Source organism: Macaca mulatta, chromosome 2 (genome assembly GCF_049350105.2).
Source record: "Macaca mulatta isolate MMU2019108-1 chromosome 2, T2T-MMU8v2.0, whole genome shotgun sequence".
In the NCBI taxonomy this organism is placed as follows: Eukaryota; Metazoa; Chordata; class Mammalia; order Primates; family Cercopithecidae; genus Macaca; species Macaca mulatta.
This window is the reverse complement of record NC_133407.1, coordinates 92,971,429-92,992,297: the sequence shown is the minus strand read 5'-3', so window position 1 is coordinate 92,992,297 and position 20,869 is coordinate 92,971,429. Positions and strand designations below refer to the sequence as shown.

Here is a 20,869-nt window from a genome sequence, read left to right as displayed (position 1 = left end):
TTAATAGGATGAAAAAATACTGGGGATCACGGAACTACTTCATGCCCCTCATGTTAGACAGAGAGATTTGTTCAGGGGTCCATTGTTAGATTATGGTAAGGTGAAGTACAGACCTAGAATTCTCATCTGTTTACTTCAAATCCAGGACTCTTTTCCACTTCTCCATTCTCTTTCTTCCAGAGTTCTGAAGACCAGAGTTTCCACAAAGTGCATGTGCAAGTGGATTATGGCTGGACATAAAATTCCAAGTGTTCAAGCGTACATGGTTTCAGTGCACACACATGTGGCTAGTGTCCTTTCCAACCTTTGCCAAAGTACCAACTCACTTTGTGAGGCAAAATGAGTAATGGAGTCAAAGTCTAAGTAGAAACAAGCAGTAGACTGTAGAGTATGTATAGAGATCAATAATAAATACTTCAGAGTTCCAAAATGGGGACATTTGATTCATTGTGAATTGACTGGAAAAAAAAAATACCGTGAGAAACCAAAGACTGCAAACAATCTTTACTAAAACAAATTATCTTCACCTTATTAAAAAAAGGAAAAAAATCTTGTATAGCACGCTACTGACAAATATACTTTGCTAAAGATAGTTGTCTACCACATGCATGATGCAGAACCATGAATTAAAGCAAAATAATCACTTTATTTTTTCCAATGTGCAAGAAAACATGCATACCTCCCTTACACCAGAACTATATAGCCAAATAGTGAGAATCTAAAACTTTTAGGGAAAGGGGTGGGGGGTGATGCAAAATGACTTATCTACACTTGACAGGAAAAACATGGATAAGTCTTGTCTTTGCGCCGTCTTACCCAGAGAACTGTATCTTCAGTCGTCCAGGGAAAGCAACCACCAGGTTTCAGTAACAACAAAAGTCAATTAAATATGTACTCAAATTTCACCTAGGTCATTGGTCTGACATCAAGTCTTAAACCAAGAACGTTAATGTAACTACTCACGCATTAACATAACGTCTCATTTCCAACAGGCACTGTTCCTACTTTAAGTTTACCACCTAAGGAGATTTAAACTTGCAAAAAGCTTAGGGGGATCCTTTATACGCTGTGATTCCCCATTATGCTAGTACCACGTGACAGTTAAACCAAATCCACAGAGCTAATCAGTAAACTAAGAAAGGAAAAACAAAACCCTGAAAATAGAAAATCATGGCCAAATAAAATAAAAACCCAAGGGATAAAAGGTACCCTGAAATGAAAACCTGTGAGAATTCATTTTGCATACGCACAATACTCATGTATTAGAAGGCGGCCCTTCATAAAAATAGCCAAGACTCTCAAACATTTGAGATGCTGGCTTAGTGAGATTGACTGACAGACAACAGCTGGGGAGGTTCTGTATTGATCTTGTAACGGCCTGGCATATTTCGGGAAAATAAGGAGAAAAGAATGCTATAGCAGCAAAAAATAAACATTAGGATTTCATTTTCAGATATGTGAACGCTGAACGCCCCACCAAATTCCTCTACTCTATTCCTCTTACGTTTTTCAGCCCCGATTCCATAGTAATGCATGCCCTTCCTCCCCAAGCAAACAAACAAAAAAACCTCGTGGGGGAAAAACAAAACAAAACAATACCTCCCTCCAAAAACAGGGGCAGTGATATAAAGAAATTAGTCACCTCTCCACCTATCTCCCTGATCCATTTCGCATTTTAAATCTTACTTTAAAGCACACAACTCTCCTTTTATTCCGTAATAGAGGGGCTAAGGCGCCGCCCAATTTCCCAGGCCGCAAAAATATTCCAACCCGCCACAATTCAAGGTTTTCTGCTTTTCTGTCTTCGATCCTAACCCTCAATCCGGTACCCTCATTCTCCTCAGGCACTAAAGATTTGTTGGCCCAAAACTCAAATACAAGGGTGAATTCCAAAGATTCCGCGATACACCCGCCCCAGGGGGTGGGGAGGGGTCGGAGGAGCGGGTTGAGGAGCTCCCGCCCGGCCCAGTTCGAGGGGCGGGGGAGCGGGTGTGACCACACAATCCCACCGCCTCCTTTCACGACTCCCCCACCTCCCAGAGCTCCGGCCTGCTCCGAGGGAGCTCACGCCGCCCAGCAGCCACTGAGCTGCTTCCCACCGGCCCGCCAAGAACCGTACTAGCAACCAAGAAGGCTCATAACTAGGAAAATGCAAAAGGCGTCCGACGTGTTGTTTCAAAACATAACGGAGCCCCGGCCCCCGAGACCGTTAAACCGCGGGTGGAGGGGGGAGAAGCAAGGAATCTAGCGGCCTCGAGCTTTGGCCTGGCCTCCTTTCCAATCCAAACCTCACTTTCTGGGACCACCAACCCTCCCTCAAACGCGCTCCAGCCCCCAGAATACTAGACAAAGTGGCAAAACCGTCAGTACCTTGTAGAAAGCCCCGTTGGAGCCGCGAACCTCCACCGTCAGCTCCGCCATGTTGGAACCGCAAAGGCCGCTGGGAAGAGATTCTAGAAACTTTCCAACCAGAGGGGAGGAGGGGGGAGGGGCGAGAAGGAGGCGGGGAAAGGGGAGGGGAAAACAGGGCGGGGATTTGGATCCCCCGCCCCTCACCCCTGGGGTCTCAACGTGCCGCCCCGACTCTCCAGGTGGGATCGCTGCGCACCCTGCATCACTGGCCTTGAGCTCCGCCCGCCGCCGTCTACGTCGGATTTGCTTCCCGACACAATCGCCCGACCTTTGTTGACCCGCCCCTAGGTCCCCGCCCCACAGTGCCCGCTGTTCGCACCGCGGCGGCCGAGTAGTGCCTCCAGCTGCCACTGCCCAGGCACAGCCTGTCGGGCACATCGGCATTCCCCAGCCCTCCGGCATCCTGACCTTAAATTTCTGGAAGTGCTGGCTGCCCTGGAATGGCTTTATCATACACTTTTTGGGCTCCAGTTGCCCTGGGGAAGAGGGACGCCTACAAAATAGACATACTATTGTGCCCCAAGTTTTTTAGCCCCGCTCTTTCTTTAAAAAAAAGTTGGGCCTTCTCTTGACTCAAATTCCACAGTTCCACATCCACTCAAACAATTTGGTCTAGCCCTCTCCCCACCTGTTACCACTTTAGCTATTTAAAAGTCAAACTGAGTATTTTCAGTGCAAGTCAACTGTGTTCCCACCCTAGAATAGAGTTTAGGTGAATTCGCCTTATTAAAAGTAGTCAGACAAACAATAGAGCAGGAGACCACGTTTTCCTCTGCTAAATGTATGCAGAGTTCCACAAATAGGATCAAAGCAGAACCATCTCCAGTTTTGTAAGCATAACAAATACTTTGGGTATGGATTTTAACAACTTAATACTGAAGCTTCTTCCCTAAGCAAGGGCTTTGGAAATAATACTATAAGTGTTTCTCGTTATACTTACATTATTACCATTTTCGCAAAAAAAGTTAGGAAAGGATACTTTGCTAACATTCTGTAATTCCCATGAAATGCCCACTGACCCAGTTTTTCAGATTCTAAAAAAAAAAATGTACATAAATTTTATGAGCACGTCTGCATCTCTGAAGATTCTGGGGGAAAATGAGGGCTGTGAAAGTGCTCGCTGTTGTCATGTACAGGATATTCTCTTTATTTATTTAGAGACAGGTTCTCGCTCTGTTACCAAGATGCAATGCAGTGGTGTGATAAACGTTGCAGCCTGGACTTCCCAGGCTCAGGTGATTCTCCCACGTGGGCCTCCCAAGTGGCTGGGACTACAATATTTATTGATTTGATTTGATTTGATTTATTATGTTTTTTTAGACAGAGTCTCGCTCTATCGCCCAGGCTGGAGTGCAGTGGTGTGATCTCGGCTCATTGCAACCTCTGCCTCCTGGGTTCAAGTGATTCTCCTGCCTCAACCTCCTAAATAGTTGGGATTACAGGCGCACACCACCACGCCCAGCTAATTTTTGTGTGTTTTTAGTAGAAACGGGGTTTCACCATGCTGGCCAGGCTGGTCTCAAACTCCTGACCTCGTGATCTACCCGCCTCTGGATTACAGGCATGAGCTGCCGTGCCCAACCTATTTATTCACTCCCAGCCTTTTTTTTTTTTTTTCCTTTTTTTTTAAGACGAGATCTCTATCACCGAGGCCGAAGTGCAGTGACACAATCATAGCTCACTGTAACCCTGAACTCTTGGCCATCCCACAGTGGGCTGGGATGTTCTTTTTAAAGTGTTGATCACAATGAGAAAAATGTAAACAAACTAAATGCCCATCAATGAGTAATAGCCACGATTTATTAAGGGCGTCTTATGCTAACACTTTATATCGTATCTCATGATCCTTCAGAATTATAATGTCCTATTTACTTTTTTAAAACATTTTCTTTAGATATAATTCTCCCATTTATAGTGTACAATTCAGTAGTTTTTAGTATATTCACAGATTTGTGCAACCATCACCACAGTCAATTTTAGAACATTTTCATCACTGCAAAAATAACCCCATACCTGTTAGCAATCGCTCTAGATGTAACCCCAACTCCCCAGGCCCTAGGAAATCACTAACCTGTTTTCTACCTGTATAGATTTGCCTAGTCTAGATATTTAATATAAATGAAATTGCAGAATATGTGGTGTTTTATGACTGGCTTTTTTTTTTTTTTTTTTTTGAGACAGAGTCTTGCTCTGTTGCCCAAGCTGGAGTGCAGTGGCTTGATCTCCGCTCACCACAACCTCCACCTCCTGAACTGAAGCGATCCTCCCACCTCAGCCCCCAAGTAGGTGGGAGTACAGACATGACCTAATCTTTGCATTTTTTATAGAGACGTGGTTTTACCATGTTGCCCAGGCTAGTCTCCAACTCCGAAGCTCAAACCATCCACTGCCTCCACGTCAGCCTCCCAGAGTGCTAGGATTACAAACGTAAGCCACTGCACCTGGCCTATATGTAATTGGCTTCTTTCATTTAGTATAATGTTTTATAGTTTCATCCATGTTGTAGAATGTATTACGACTCATTCTTTTTTGTCAAATATACTGTTGTATGGATATGCCACATCATTTTATTTATTAATTAATCAATTGATAGACATTTGCATTGTTTCTACTTTTTAGCTGTTTGGAATAATGCTGCTATGAAAATTTCTGTATATGTTTTGGTATAGACAGATGTATGTTTTGTTTCTCTTGGGTATATAGCTAGAAATGGAATTGCTGACTCGTGATAACTCCATGTTTAAACCTTTTGAGGAATTGCCAGATTTTTCCAAAGTGGCTGCATTATTTGCATTCCCACCAGCAGTGTATGAGGGTCTGAGTTTGCTTTTCTTTATGGGTTCCCCTCCCCTCCCCTCCCCTCCCCTCCCCTCCCCTCGCCTCCCCTCGCCTTCCCTTGCCTTCCCTTGCCTTCCCTTGCCTTCCCTCTCTTCCTTTTCTCTTCTCTCTTCTCTTCTCTCTTCTCTCTCTCTCTGTTTTGGCTTTTAGTGTATTTTTGGTTTGTTCTCAATGTGATTTTGAGTATGGATGCAAAAGTTCCACTTGGGCATAAGCCAAAGCATCTCATACTGCCTGAACTCTAAAGAATAAATATTGTCGCCGGGCGCGGTGGCTCAAGCCTGTAATCCCAGCACTTTGGGAGGCCGAGACAGGCGGATCACGAGGTCAGGAGATCGAGACCATCCTGGCTAACCCCGTGAAACCTCGTCTCTACTAAAAAATACAAAAAACTAGCCGGGCAAGGTGGCGGGCGCCTGCAGTCCCAGCTACTAGGGAGGCTGAGGCAGGAGAATGGCGTAAACCTGGGAGGCGGAGCTTGCAGTGAGCTGAGATCTGGCCACTGCACTCCAGCCTGGGTGACAGAGCGAGACTCCGTCTCAAAAATAAATAAATAAATAAATAAATAAATAAATAAATAAATAAATATTGTCCCTCTTCAGGCCTTGTGTAGAGAAAACATTTGAATATGGAACCCAGCCGACACTTCACTACTTCTTCTAGGTAGACTTCGTGATTTCAGTTATAGCAACCAGTAACATGCGTAAGATCAGACAAGCTCTAAGTGTCAGAACTATGATTTGAGCCCTCTTACTTTCCATTTCCAAAGCCACATCAATGACTGTTTGCAGCCTCCATGTAATATTCAAAATGGGACATTACACAAACTTTAAAATTTTGATGTAGATCTATTTTCATCATCATTAAAAGATGTTCACTTTAAAGAATGTCACAAAACACCATACATAATCATATTAAAATATGTATGTTTTGTGTATATACGTATATAAAGTCTGAAAGTTAATATCTCCATATATTAATAAAGGATATTTCCAGAAGATGGCTTAATGATTTACATAAACTATATAATGTCTATATTTTTTGCCCCATCTGAATTTTTCGCAATGAGCATCTTACCTGATCATCAAAAAAAAAGATCTTTTTGGCTGGGCACAGTGGCTCACACCTTTAATTCTAGCACTTTGGAAGGCTGAGGCAAGGGGATCACCTGAGGCCAGGAGTTTAAAGCTAGGCTGGGCAACATAATGAGAGCTCGTCTCTACAAAAAAGACGAAACTTAGCAGGGTGTGGTGGTGTGCACCTGTAGTCCAGGCTACTCAGGAGGCTGAGGCAGGAGGATTGCTTGAGCCTGGAGGTCGAGGCTACAGTGAGCTGTGTTTGCACCACTGCATTCCAGACAGGGCAACAGAGCAATACACTGTCTCAAAAAAAAAAAAGATATTTTCATTTTTTAAATAATATACCATGGAATATTCTACAACAACTAGCAACGAAATTATAGAAGACTATCTACTGATAAGAGATGTCTATAACTGTAAAAAGCAGCTTATATGTGCAACCAATTTTGTACAGGATACATATATGTATATTACATGAAAATGTATTACAAAGACTTTACCAAAATGCTAACAGTGGTTCTCTTAGGGTAGTGGCATTATGAATGTCTATTTCTCTGTGTGTGTGTGTGTGTGTGTGTGTGTGTGTGTGTGTGTGTGTGTTTAAATAGGGATTGAGGTCTCCCTGTGTTAACCAGGGTGATCTTGGACTCCTGGGCTCCAGCAATCCTCCTGCCTGGGCCTCCTAAAGTCCTGGGATTAGAGGCATGAGCTACCATGCCCTGCCTTCTTTGTGAGTTTCTGTATTTTCCAAGTTTTCTGTATTGAAAAGCAGTACTATTTCTTTCTTTTTTTTTTTTTTTTTTTGAAACAGAGTCTCACTTTGTTGCTCAGGCTGGAGTGCAGTGGCCTGATCTTGGCTCACTAGAGCCTTTGCCTCACTACAGCCTTTGCCTCCTGAGTTACATTATGTATTCCTAGCACTTTGGGAGGCCTAGGTGGGCAGATCACTTGCTGTCAGGAGTTCCAGACCAGCCTGGCCAACATGGTGAAACCCCTTCTCTACTAAAAATACAAAAAAATTAGCCAGACGTGGTGGTGGGCACCTGTAATCCCAGCTACTCAGGAGGCTGAGGCAGGAGAATCGCTTGAACCGGGATGCGGAGGCTGCAGTGAGCCGAGATTGCGCCACTGCACTCCAAAAAGGAAAATACTTTTTTAAAATAAAAGTAAATGCAGAGTGAAACCTTGTATACCCAGTTACTAACACTCATTAAGATTAAGGTTTTGATAAATTTTGTGGCACTATTTTTAGCTTGAGTTGCCTTAATGTGATACTGAAACGTGCTATCATTTTAAATCTTAAAGTATTTCACTTGAAATTAATTTTTTTTCTTTTAATTTAAGACAGAGTTTCACTCTTGTTGCCCAGGCTGGAGTGCAATGGAGCAATCTTGGCTCACCGCAAACTCTGTCTCCCAGGTTTAATTGATTTTCCTGCCTTAGCCTCCCGAGTAGCTGGGATTACAGGCATGCACCACCACGCCTGGCTAATTTTGTATTTTTAGTAGAGACAGAATTTCTCCATGTTGGTCAGCCTGGTCTCAAACTCCTGACCTCAGGTGATCCGCCCACCTCGGCCTCTCAAAGTGCTGGGATTACACTTGAGCCACTATGCCCAGCCTTGAAATTAATTTTAACTTTTATTTTATTATTATTATTTTTTGAGATGGAGTCTTGCTCTGTTGCCAGGCTGGAGTGCAGTGGCACAATCTGGGCCCACTGCAATCTCTGACTTCCAGGTTCAAGCCATTCTCCTGCCTCGCCTCCTGAGTAGCTGGTATTACAGGCGCAAGCCACCACACCCAGCTAATTTTTGTACTTTTAGTAGAGACAAGGTTTAACCATGTTGGCCAGGATGGTCTTGATCTCCTGACCTCATGATCTGCCTGCTTCGGCCTCCCAAAGTGCTGGGATTACAGGCGTGAGCCACCGCGCCTGACCAATTTTAACTTTTGTAAACTGAGACTGTAGTTCTCCTTCCTCAAGAAACAAAAAATTAGGAAATATAAAATAACTTTTAACTTATCAACCAACAGTTTCTAGAACGAATTGTGCCTGATTTTATAAATATTAAAAATATTGGCCAGGCGCAACGGCTCACACCTGTAATCCCAGTACTTTGGGAGGCCAAGGCAGGCAAATCACTTGAGGTCGGGAGTTTGAGACCAGCCTGACCAACATGGAGAAACCCCGTCTCTACTAATAATACAAAAATTAGCCAGGCTTGGTGGTACATGCCTGTAATCCCAGCTACTCAGGAGGCTGAGGCGTGAGAATCACTTGAACCCAGGAGGCGGAGGTGGTCGTGAGCCGAGATCACACCATTACACTCCAGCCTAGGCAATGAGAGCAAAATTCTGTCTCAAGAAAAAAAAAAAAATTCAGGCTTGGCATGGTGGCTTACCTCTGTAATCCCAGCACTTTGGGAGGATCACTTGAGTTGAGGCCAGGAGTATGAGACCAGCTTGGGCAACAGAGTGAGACCCCCTGATCTCTACAGAAAAAAAATTTTTAATTTGCTAGATGTGGTGGTGGTGATGGTTGGGTATGTGTGTGCGGGTGTGTATAGAATTATACATATGTATATATTTACATATATATAAAATCTATGACATATATATACTATTGTGCACACATTATATATTTATTTATTTTAGAAAATTAAAAGGAGCTTCTGGAAATTAACAGTATGCCAGCAAAAGCAAAAAAACTCAATAAAGGAGTTGAAAGATAAAGTTGAGAATATATTCTAGAAAATAGAGCAAAGAGCCGGTCGCGGTGGCTCAAGCCTGTAATCCCAGCACTTTGGGAGGCCGAGGCGGGTGGATCACGAGGTCAGGAGATCGAGACTATCCTGGCTAACATGGTGAAACCCCGTCTCTACTAAAAATACAAAAAACTAGCCGGGCGTGGTGGCGGGCGCCTGTAGTCTCAGCTACTTGGGAGGCTGAGGCGGGAGAATGGCGTGAACCCGGGAGGCGGAGCTTGCAGTGAGCCGAGATCACGCCACTGCACTCCAGCCTGGGAGACACAGAGAGACTCCATCTCAAAAAAAAAAAAAAAAAAAAAAAAAGAAAATAGAGCAAAGAGATTAAGATACGGACACCAGAAAAGATAAGAAAACAAGAATATCAGTCTAGGTGATACAATTTCCAAATAGTAAGCATTCTAAAAAGAGAGAACAGAGAAAAAGGAGGAGGAAAAATTGTACACGAAATAATTCAGGAAATTTCCCAGAGAAGAAGGACATGTAGTGACACATTGAAAGATCCCATCTAGTGCCCCACACATAAATAGACCCACACGAAAGCACATCAAGAAATTCAAGGATGCCTGAGAAGAAAATAAGATATTACAAGCTTCTAGACATGAAAGAATGGTCCCATACAAAAGATGGAGGATTGAAATCATTTTAAACTTTTAAATAGCAAAAATGGAAATAAGATACTTGAGCAATGCCTTCCAAAATTCTGAAGGAATATTATTTTAAAATTAGAATTTTATAGCCAACTAAACTATCATCAGCTGTAACAGTAAAATGAAAATACTTTAAGGCTGGGCACCGTGGCTCACACCTGTAATCCTAGCAGTTTGGGAGGCCAAGGCAGGCCGATCACTAGAGCTCAGGAATTAGAGACCAGACTGGCCAACATGGCAAAAACCCTTCTCTATTAAAAAACAAAGGCTGGACGCAGCAGCTCATGCCTATAATCCCAGCACTTCTGGAGGCTGAGGTGGGCAGATCACAAGGTCAAGAGATGGAGACCATCCTGGCCAACATGGTGAAAACCCATCTTTAATAAAAATACAAAAATTACTGGGTATGTTGTTGTGTGCCTGTAGCCCCCACTACTCAGGAGTCTGAGGCAGGAGAATCGCTTGAACCCAGGAGGTGGAGGTTGCGGTGAGCCAAGATCATGCCACTGCACGCCAGCCTGGTGACACAGCGAGAGTCCGTCTCAAAAAAAAAAAAAATAAAAGGCTGGGTGTGGTGGCTCATACCTGTAATCCCAGCACTTTGGGAGGCCGAGGTGGGTGGATCATGAGGTCAGGAGTTTGAGACCAGCCTGGCCAACATGGTGAAACCCTGTCTCTACTGAAGATACAAAAATTAGCCGGACACGGTGGCACACACCTGTAATCCCAGCTACTTGGGAGCCTGAAGCGGGAGAATCACTTGAACCTGGGAAGTGGAGGTTGCAGTAAGCCGAGACTGTGCCACTGCACTCCAGCCTGGGCGACAGAGTGAGACTCTGTCTCAAAAAAAAAAAAAAATAGCTGGGCATGGTGGCACGTGCCTGTAACTCCAGCTACTCAGGAGGCTGAGGCACAAGAATCACTTGAACCCAGGAGGTGGAGGTTGAAGTGAGCTGAGATCACGCTACTGCACTCCAGTCTGATGAACACAGCAAGACTCTGTCTCAAAAGAAAGAAAATAAGACATTAAAAAATGTAAAAAATTTACTTACCTTTTTTTCTGAGGAAGCAGCTAAAGATTATGGTTATTCCAAAGGAAAAAAAGAAAATTGAGGGGTCAAAAAAGGATTCTAACACAGAGGAGAGGTGGAGTGGATCCCCAGATGTTGGTGAAGATGGTGAAGACAATGTCAGTATGACAGTTGTATTAGGAGTGTAACCATCTAGTCAATGGTGTCCAACAGTAAAAAAAGAAAAAAAAAAATAGTTTAACCAGCCCTTGAACCCAGAAATGGCTATCTGAAAAACTAAAATAAATAAATAAATAATTTTTAAAAGAGTGTAACCAGCCCATTTTGTTGTTATTATTGTTCTTTTGTGTTTGTTTTGTTTTGTTTTGTTTTAAAAATTACCTAGGCTGGAGTCCAGTGGAGCAATCTCCACCCACTTCAACCTCCGCCTCCCAATTCAAGGGATTCTCCTACCTCAGCTCTTGACCTTAGGTGATCCGCCTGCTTGCCGCGACCTTCCAAAAAGTGCTAAGATTATAGGCAGGAACCACCACACCCAGCGTCCAGCCCAGTTTTTAGGAAGTAAAAACATCTCTGAGAGAGACTTTTTCAGGATTAATCTGATAGAATGCTTCCTGTGAATGAACTTCCTGAGTGGATATTTAGATGGTTAATGGACTGTTGGGATTGAGTTATGAATAGGTAGTTAGAATATTAAGCAAGTTTTAAAAAGATAATTAACAACATTGGGAAGAAATAAAGTCATTTCAGAAAAGTAGTCCTCATTTATCTCATGGCTCAGCTCTGAATATATAAATATTATGAAAAGACATATAAAATTGATCCAACTGAATTCCAACATGAGTAAGTTGAAGAAAGAGCAGTGGTACTTGTGCATGTGTAATGTGGGAAATAAAGGGAAGAGAGCTGAGGTCTTATTTTCCACAATGCCCATAATATATGGGCAATAGATAAATGACCATATATTTTTTAGAGATGTGGAAGACACCAAATAATAAGCCAAAAAGTTAAACGCAGTTGTCTCTGGGAAAAGCAAAATAATTACGGAGAGTAGTGAGACATTAAAGTTTTCTAAAATTTTCTGAAAACTAATTGATTCTACCTCCATTCCTTCCTTTCCTCCCTCCTTCCTTCCTTTCTCTCTCTTCTCTCTTTCTTTTTTTCTTTCTTTCTTGACAGAGTCTCACTGTGTCACCCAGGCTGGAGTGCAGTGGTATGATCTCAGCTCACTACAACCTCCGCCTCTTAGGTTCAAGTGATTCTCCTGCCTCAGCCTCCCAAGTAGCTAGGATTACAGGTTCCCACCACCATGTCCAGCTAATTTTTGTATTTTTAGTAGAGATGAGGGTTCACCATGTTGGCCAGGCTGGTCTTGAACTCCTGACTTCAAGTGATCTTCCCGTCTTGGCCTCCCAAAGTGCTGACATTACAGGCTTAAGCCACTGCGCCAGGCCTTTTTTTTTTTTCTTTTTCCTTGAGATGGAGTCTCACTCTTGTGGTCCAGGCTGGAGTGCAGTGGCGTGATCTCAGCTCAAGTTCAAGCGATTCTCCTGCATCAGCCTCCTGGGTAGCTGGGATTACAGGCGCCCACCACCATACCTGGCTAATTTTGTACTTTTAGTAGAGATGGGGTTTCACCACATTGGTCAGGCTGGTCTCGAACTCCTGACTTCAGGTGATCTGCCCACCTCGGCCTCCCAAAGTGCTGGGATTACAGGCATGAGCCACTGGGCCTGGCCCCTTTCTTTGTTTTTAAGAGCTCCTTTTGGAGCTGGGCTACCCCACAGGCAGTGTGCCCAAAGCAGCCTGATTCTTTAAATAGGTAGAATTTTTGACAAAGATCAAAACTAAAAAGAAGAAATACAATTTTATTCAGAAGAAAGAGTATCCTTTCTGTTCTGTAGACAATCCAGGACTGAGATGCATTAATGCAGAACTGAGGGTCTGAGGTCTGGTAGCACCAGTGTTGACCGAGAAAAATAGAATGTTCTGAAAGTCAATAGACACGGTTCTCAACTTTAGGATCATATTTCAGGCCTATGCTATCATGCCGTTTTTCAACTCCTAAGCTGCTTTCCTTTACCATCCCTTTTAGGCAACCCTTATAATGTAACTCTTATGCTCATTCCACCTATTAAATTGCTAATAGCGCTGAGATGTTGTGATGTTGCAGTTAAGGGCACGAACTTTAGAATTAGAATCCTTTGTATAGTCTTTAGTGAGTTACTTAACATCTCTGAGCTTTAGTTCTCTCTTTTTAAAATGTAGAATGTTTACCTCAATGGGCTGATAAGATCAAGTAAAGAAATATATGTGACCGGGCACGGTGGCTCACGCCTGTAATCCCAGCACTTTGGGAGGCCGAGGCAGGCAGATCACAAGGTCAGGAAATCAAGACCATCTGGGCTAACAGTGAAACCCCGTCTCTACTAAAAATACAAAAAAAAAATTAGCCAGGCATGGTGGCAGGCGCCTGTAGTCCCAGCTACTCAGGAGGCTGAGGCAGGAGAACGGCGTGAGCCCGGGAGGCGGAGCTTGCAGTGAGCCGAGATAGCGCCACCGCACTCCAGCCTGGGTGACAGAGCGAGACTCCGTCTCAAAAAAAAAAAAAAAAAGAAATATATGTAAAGGTGCTGACTACACAGTGTCTGGCATGTAATAAGCATTTAAATTATTATTATTAAGCTCCAGAAGTCTATTACTACTAGATTCAGTATTTTAAGTAAAAGACTCATTTATTTGAAATCATTGTAAATACTTAGTGTTGTTTTGTTTTGTTTTGTTTTGTTTTTGAGACAGAGTTTCACTCTCATTGCCCAAGCTGGAGTGCAATGGCGCGATCTCGGCTCACCGCAATCTCTCCCTACCAGGTTGAAGCGATTCTCCTGCCTCAGCTTCCTGAGTACCTGGGATTACAGGTATGCACCACCACAGCTGGCTAATTTTTTGTATTTTTAGTAGAAATGGGGTTTCACCATGTTAGCCAGGCTGGTCTCAAACTTCTGACCTCAGATGATCTGCCCGCCTTGGCCTCCCAAATTGCTAGGATTACAGGTGTGAGCCAACGTGCCCAGCCTTACTTAGTGTTATTGTTATTACTATTATCATTTTGAGACGAGTCTCGTTCTGTCGCCCAGGCTGGAGTGCAGTGGCGCAATCTCAGCTCACTGCAAGCTCCATCTCCCAGGCTCATGCCATTCTCCCGCCTCAGCCTCCCAAGTAGCTGGGACTACAGGCACATGCCACCACACCTGGCTACTTTTTTTGTATTTTTAGTAGAGACGTCTAATCCCGATTCATTATTGGATCATTAAATCAATTCAGTGGATGTTACCAACATTTTAAAAATTGGAATGAAATACTAGTGAATAGACCAGAGAACTTTCCACTAATAAAGGCTTATTTAAATGTTTCAGAAATATTGGGCTAGTGCTATTTGAAGCTAATGGTGGTCCCCTCCTTTTAAATAAGAGCACAGTAACATTGATTTAAAGGAAAAAAAAAACTTAAAAATAAATACATGCACTTAAGATAATAGCTATGGAAGATTAAAAATAATAAAATGCACAATTATGGAAAGAGAAAATAAAATGAACAGTTACAGAAGGATAAAGATGATTAAAAATGATTGTGTACGTTTTTCTTTTTTTGTTTTTTTTTTTATTTTTTGTGATGGAGTCTCGCTCTGTTGCCCAGGCTGGAAAGCAATGGCGCAGTCTCGGCTTACTGTAACCTCCCGGGTTCAAGCGATTCTCCTGCCTCAGTCTCCCAAGTAGCTGGGATTACAGGCGCCTGCCACCACGCCCCGCTAATTTTTTGTATTTTTAGTAGCGATGGGGTTTCACCATGTTGGCTAGGCTGGTCTTGAATTCCTGAGCCCAGGATCCGCCTGCCTTGGCCTCCCAAAGTGCTCGGATTACAGGCATGAGCCACTGCACTTGGTCTTGTATATTTTTTACAATGTCTTCACTACAGTAATAAATTATGATATTCATAAAAGTCTAAGGTCAAGTCTATGTTTACAATCAAATAACTCCCAGTTTTCAATGCTTTCAAGACCACCAAAATCAAAAAAAGTACTTTTTGAAGTCCATGGCATCCTAGCTCATATTTTATGCCTATGAATAAAATTCTAAAGTCATATCTTTTTAGTTCATTAAAAATCCTAAAGTCTTATCTTTTTAGTTCATTAAAAATGTCTTTGATAAAACATTTTATATTTTTAAAGAAGCAGATGTATGCCCATCATTCAGACTTTAGTTTCTAAACGCAGTTCCCCAATAATAGGAACCAAGGCTTCCAGGAGAAATGGCTGATTCCATGTCCGGGGAAGGAGAGTATGAGATGAACCTAGTACATGCTGCTGTGCCACAATGTACATATAGTTCAAATACTGATGGACCATGTTAAAAGAACCCACTAGTCAGTTTGGAGACATTCCCACTGGCTGAATCTGGTATAAACTGGGTTTGTTGTTTGTTTTTGAGACAAAGTCTGGCTAAGTCACCTGGGCTAGAGTGTAGTCACTGCAACCTCCGCCTCCCAGGTTCAAGTGATTCTCCTGCCTTAGCCTCCTGAGAGCCAGGATTACAGGCCCGTGCCACACGCCTGGCTGATTTTTGTATTTTTAGTGGAGACTGGGTTTCACCATGTTGTCCAGGGTAGTTTTGAACTCCTGAGCTCAGGTGATCCACCCGCTTTGGCCTCCCAAAATGCTGGTGTTGTAGAATTTTTCCTTAGTTCAGCTAAAGATGGGGTCCTTGTCTGTCCCACAGCTGCAAAAATTTAGGCTTGCAGATGATTTGAAGGGTGAGTAAAGCAGGGTTTTATTGGATGAAGAGGAAGGAAAGGGGGAAACAGGGACTCTCGCTAGGTCAGAGTCCTTGTTAGAGCACTTCCCACACGCTGTTTCGAATCCCAGTTTCCACACAGGAAGAGGAGGGGCCAGTCTCCTCCCTGCTGCAAAGTGAACTTCCCAAGGCTCCACGTCAGTGGGCAGACTGACTGGAGTTTCTCTGAGGACCCCCTCCCACCTGGCTATCTCACTTCCCCCTCTAAAGAAGTACATCTGGCCGGAAGCGGTGGCTCACATCTGTAATCCCAGCACTTTGGGAGGCTGAGGCGGGCAAATCACCTGAGGTCGGGAGTTCAAGACCAGCCTGACCAACATGGAGAAAACCTGTCTCTACTAAAGATACAAAATTAGCTGGGCGTGGTGACGCATGCCTGTAATCCCAGCTGCTCAGGTGGCTGAAGCAGGAGAATCACTTGAACCTGGAAAGCAGAGGTTGCAGTGAGCCGAGATCATGCCATCGCACTCCAATCTGGGCAACAAGAGCGAAACTATCTCAAAAAAAAAAAAAAGAAAAGTACATCAGTTACTGTCCTTAGATTAAGGATACAGATGAAGACGAATCTTAACTGCTTCCTGCTGACGGGGGGCACTGTTTTCCGGCAAACAGAAGTCAGAGCTACCTCAGAGGCCTATGTAAGGGTTCCCAGCAGAAGGCGCCATTGTCAGAAGCTCCAACTGCATGACTGGAGTTTTATGGCCTGAAGGCAAGAAACAAGAGTAGGGGTAAGGAGAGCTCAATAATCCCTAGGCCTTTACCAGTTTGCACAGGGAGAGGGAAGCCAAAAGCTCAACTGGAAAAAAAAAATGTACCCTTTTGCTGGCATGTTGGGCTTCTGGGTTCCCTTCCCCTAAGTCCAATCCTAAGACAACCAGTTTAAGCTTGGCAAATTAACTCTTTCAGGTTGGAGGATGCATCTCAGAGGAGCATAATATGAAAACACAATTACCTATTAGTGAAGAGAGAACAGAGGAGGAGAAAGGAAAACAAGGAGTTTTTAAAGGAGTCCCAGAGGTTCAGTATGCATTTGAATGAGGTATATAGACTGAAGATGAATGGCTACCCATCTAGAAAGAGGGAAGCAGGTTTCCCTGGTTCCCTTCTCTTCCTAGCAGATACCCAGGGTACATGAGGGAGAGAGGGAAGAGCATCCTATTTCCATCTTCCATCCTTGCATCTCCAAGTCCCTGCAACCTTGGCAGGTGCTGCCATGGGTGTCAAAGTGACTTGCACCCATGAAGCAGGGGGCTCTAGGGGGCGAGAATCATCTGCTCTTACCCACATATACCCTGTCTCCCCTGTTGTCAGTAGCCTTTGATGTGCCTAGACCTAATTTACATCATGGATGCTAATGCGGCCTTTATCCATGAAATAGGAAGCTTGGACTTGGCTTAATTACAGGAGTCAGCCACGCTCACCTGCACTGTGCCTTTTAACCTCTGTTGTCATCTGCCTCTGGATCCCTTAGATCCAGTTTTCTTTCCTAGGACTTTGACTTGAAGCTTGAAATTGAGTATGGGACAAAAATATGTCACGAGGGGGCGGTGCATAGACTCCTTATCATAAGCCGAATGCTAGGGTGAAACTGTGGAATTGAGTCCTTTTCCAACAAGGGAGAGAAAAGGATGTCTTGTGACACACCCAGGTAACTGGTAGCTATAGTTATGTTTGTTAGAATTTGGGTGCATGGTGCCTGGCTTTCGTTAGCTCCCTTGGTTTTACTTTCCCAAAAAGGAAACCTCCAAGTGATGGGCATCCTATTTATCCCCATCACCTGGCAGGATTTGTAGGATAATTGCCTAGAACCAGAATATTGATCTGGATTTCTACATTACCATCCCTCTTGTCTTTTCTGAGTTGCAGCTGGAGACTGCTGGTTGGTTCACAGGAACAAGCAGGGCTAGTCTAACATGTAGGCGAAAACTTAAAAACTACTGAGTTTAGAATTTAGTGACAAATGTATGATAAGTTTGGGAACATAATTTCTTTCTCTCCAGTCCTCATTTTTGTTAAAAATATTATGATAGGACTGAGTGGTTTGCAAAATAGATTTTAATCTTATACTTGGCCTGATTATTTGCATAAAGTGCTGCAAGAATAATTACTTCTACATAGGCCTTTTGGATTGGCTTTGATGGAACTCTGTTCCCCAAGGGATCTCAGATAAGACCTTTAAAGCTGAGCCCAACCATGGGTTTGTATCCTCAAACACCTCTGAGTTGGGTGATTCTGTCCTCTTAAGGTCTCAAGATAAACTTGGAGTTCCTAGACCTGTTAGAAAGTGACATTCTTTACTGACCACAGGTCAGGAATCCTGTACAGGGACTGCATAGGCAAGGGTATGAGGCCAGTTTACCCACTGGGCTTTTATTGGCTCTGCAAGTTGAGATTGACTCCTTAAAGGAAAGCATACCCATCGAGTGATAAAATGACCAGTTTCTCCAATTGAGTCCTTTTGCAAAAGAAAAGGGATTCTTACTGCACTGATGTAAACAACTATATTGCCGTATGAATACTCACAGATAGTTTCCAAATTTTAGAGGAACCAGGCAGAGGAAAACAAACATACTCCAAATTTTGTTCATAGGAGCATACCTTACTGAATTATTAAAGGCCTTAAATAGTTCAAAATGGCTGGGTGCGGGGGTTCACTCCTGTAATCCCAGCACTTTGGGAGGCCAAGGCAGGTGGATCACCTGAGGTCAGGAGTTCAAGACCAGCCTGACCAACATGGTGAAACCTCATCTTTACTAAAAATACAAAAAATCAGTCAGGCATGGTGGTGGGTGCCTGTAATCCCAGCTATTTAGGAGGCTGAGGCAGGAGAATCATTTGAACCCAGGAGGTGGAGGTTGCAGTGAGCCAAGATAGCGCCATTGCACTCCAGCCTGGGTGACAAGAGCAAAACTCCATTTCAAAAAGAAAAAAAAAAAGAAAAGAAAAAAGTTTCCTTGACTCTGAAAAACAAAACAAGGATCAGCAATATTCCAAGCAAATTTCAAAAAGGTTGCTTCAGCTGAGTTCTGTCCATTTAGTTAACTCTTGTTTTGCTTGATATTTGTGAGCATTTCAGCTTTATGAGTCCTATACATTTTCCTTTATTCCAATGTTATAATCTCCCTAAAGTTATGGGAAGCCTATATTTGACAGCACCTGTTAAAGTTCTATAGCTCATCATGGCTGGGTGTGGTGGCTCATGCCTGTAATCCCAGCACTTTGGGAGGCCAAGGCAGGCAGATTACCTGAGGTCAGGAGTTCAAGACCAGCCTGGCCAACATGGTGAAACCCCGTCTCTACTAAAAAAAAAATAAAAGAAAAAAAAAAGTTCTATCACTCATTATAAACCATCTTTGAAAAGGATTAAAACAAGACAACAATTATCTGTGAATAGCAAAATGTCCAGGGTAGTTAGTTAGAAATACGATTGATGAAGAAGTTTGGTTATCTCTATGGTTTACAATAACTTAAGATAAAAACCTTAATTATGATTGATAGTATATACTCAGATATTAGAATTTTAGAAATTCCATACAATTTGGAACATGTATTAGCATTATTCACCAAGATACAACCTAAAGAAGATTAAGCATATTTTGGCAATTCCATGTACCTAAACTTGTCACACAATCCTGTTTACCTCTCTTTTCTGGACACTTCAGGGGCCCTCTGAAGTATTTGAAAAGCCAGGTGCCAGGAAAGACAATTGTGAAGCTGAAGTTTGATTTTGGGAAGGCTGTTAAATGTTTGAGGTTTAAAACACTTGATATTATGGAATAGGATTCCACATTTCCAGGCTGGGCATGGTCGCTCACACCTGTAATTCCAGCACTTGGGGAGGCCAAGGTGGGTGGATCATCTGAGGTCAGGAGTTTGAGACCTGCCTGGCCAGCATGGTGAAACAATATCTCTACTAAAAATACAAAAATTAGCCAGGTGTGGAGGTATGTGACTGTAGTCTCAGCTACAAAGGAGGCTGAGGCAGGAGAATCACTTGAGCCAGGGAGGTGGAGGTTGCACCACTGCACTCCAGCCTGGGCGACAGAGCAAGACTCTGTCTCAAAGAAAAAAAAAAAAAGAATTCCAGATTACCATAAGTTATTTATTTTGCCAAAATCATGACTTAGAAATTTTAAAGAAGCAAAAACCTTTTATCACCCTTTACAAATTTTGCCAAAGAGCAGATTAGCACTTTAGGAAAACCTTGTTATTTTATTTTATTTTATTTTATTTTATTTTATTTTATTTTATTTTTTGAGATGGAATCTCGCTCAGTGACCCAGGCTGGAGTGCAGTGGCAGTTTGTAACCTTAAAACACTTAGCAAACTTTGCATCTGACCTGCATTTTACCAAATCTTTAGGATTGTTTTTATTTCTCAAAGATTAAAGTCATGTGAACTAAAAGGTACTACAGCATTTATCTTCCCTTTAAAATGTATTTGATCCAAGCCCTTGTATTCCTTTAGGCCAAATTAATTAGAGCTCTTTTTACAGACATTATGCACAACACACACACTGAGAGGCAGAATACCCAGTCATTGGGAGTCTCCCTTTAAGAGACAGGGCTAGGAAAACATGCAGCTATCAAACCAGAAAGAAACTTGTTCCCTAAGGCAGGATTGCTAAACAAAGCCTTGCCACTGGAGTTACAAGCCTTGCCCTCAGGATGTAAAATAAGATGGAGGCTTGATTTCACAACCAAAACTTTGCAAAGAATACAATGAGAGTTGGGGCCTGGCCTAGTAAAACTGTCTTCTCAAATGGGGGAGAAATTTTAAAGGTTAACTGCTGATGGGTGGAGAACAGGAAAGATGAAAGGTTTAAACATGCCTGGGAAATAACCTCTTATTCTTATACAACTTGTTCCTCCAACAGGAGAAAAGCTTAATTACTGTCTGATGGAGAAGAGCCCCTTGGCTGGGGAAAGGGAAGGCTCCAGTGGCACATGGTGGAAAATGCCAGCCACCTGGCTGTGCTGGAACCTTGGGCCATGCATCCCAGCCCCAGCAAGGAGGGGAGAGTCGTGGGGAGCTGCTACTCACTGGTCAGTCCTGAAAAAGGAAGGAAAAGGCCATGAAAAGGTGCAGGAGTGATGGGGGGCTGGGGACATGGTTTCTCCCACCCTCAGAAGTCTAAGGATGAAAGGCTTAGAAACAACAGTGAGAGGTTTGGAGTCCCCATTTCACTCATTGCTTTTTGAGGCCCCACATTGGGCGCCAAAAAATGTTGCAGGACTTTTCC

General features: G+C 43.1%; 1 protein-coding gene across 6 annotated transcripts in view; it reads right to left on the bottom strand.

Moving 5' to 3' along the window:
* The window catches only part of FXR1 (FMR1 autosomal homolog 1), a 66,487-nt gene extending 64,051 nt beyond the window's left edge, over nt 1–2,436 (bottom strand). For all 6 annotated transcript variants that reach the window (XM_015131559.3, XM_015131560.3, XM_015131563.3 and 3 more), the window contains exon 1: nt 2,371–2,436. In XM_015131559.3, coding sequence (XP_014987045.3) covers nt 2,371–2,421 — 51 coding nt within the window. In that variant the 5' untranslated portion in view covers nt 2,422–2,436. The remainder of the gene's footprint in view (nt 1–2,370) is intronic.
* Nucleotides 2,437–20,869: the final 18,433 nt, after the last annotated feature.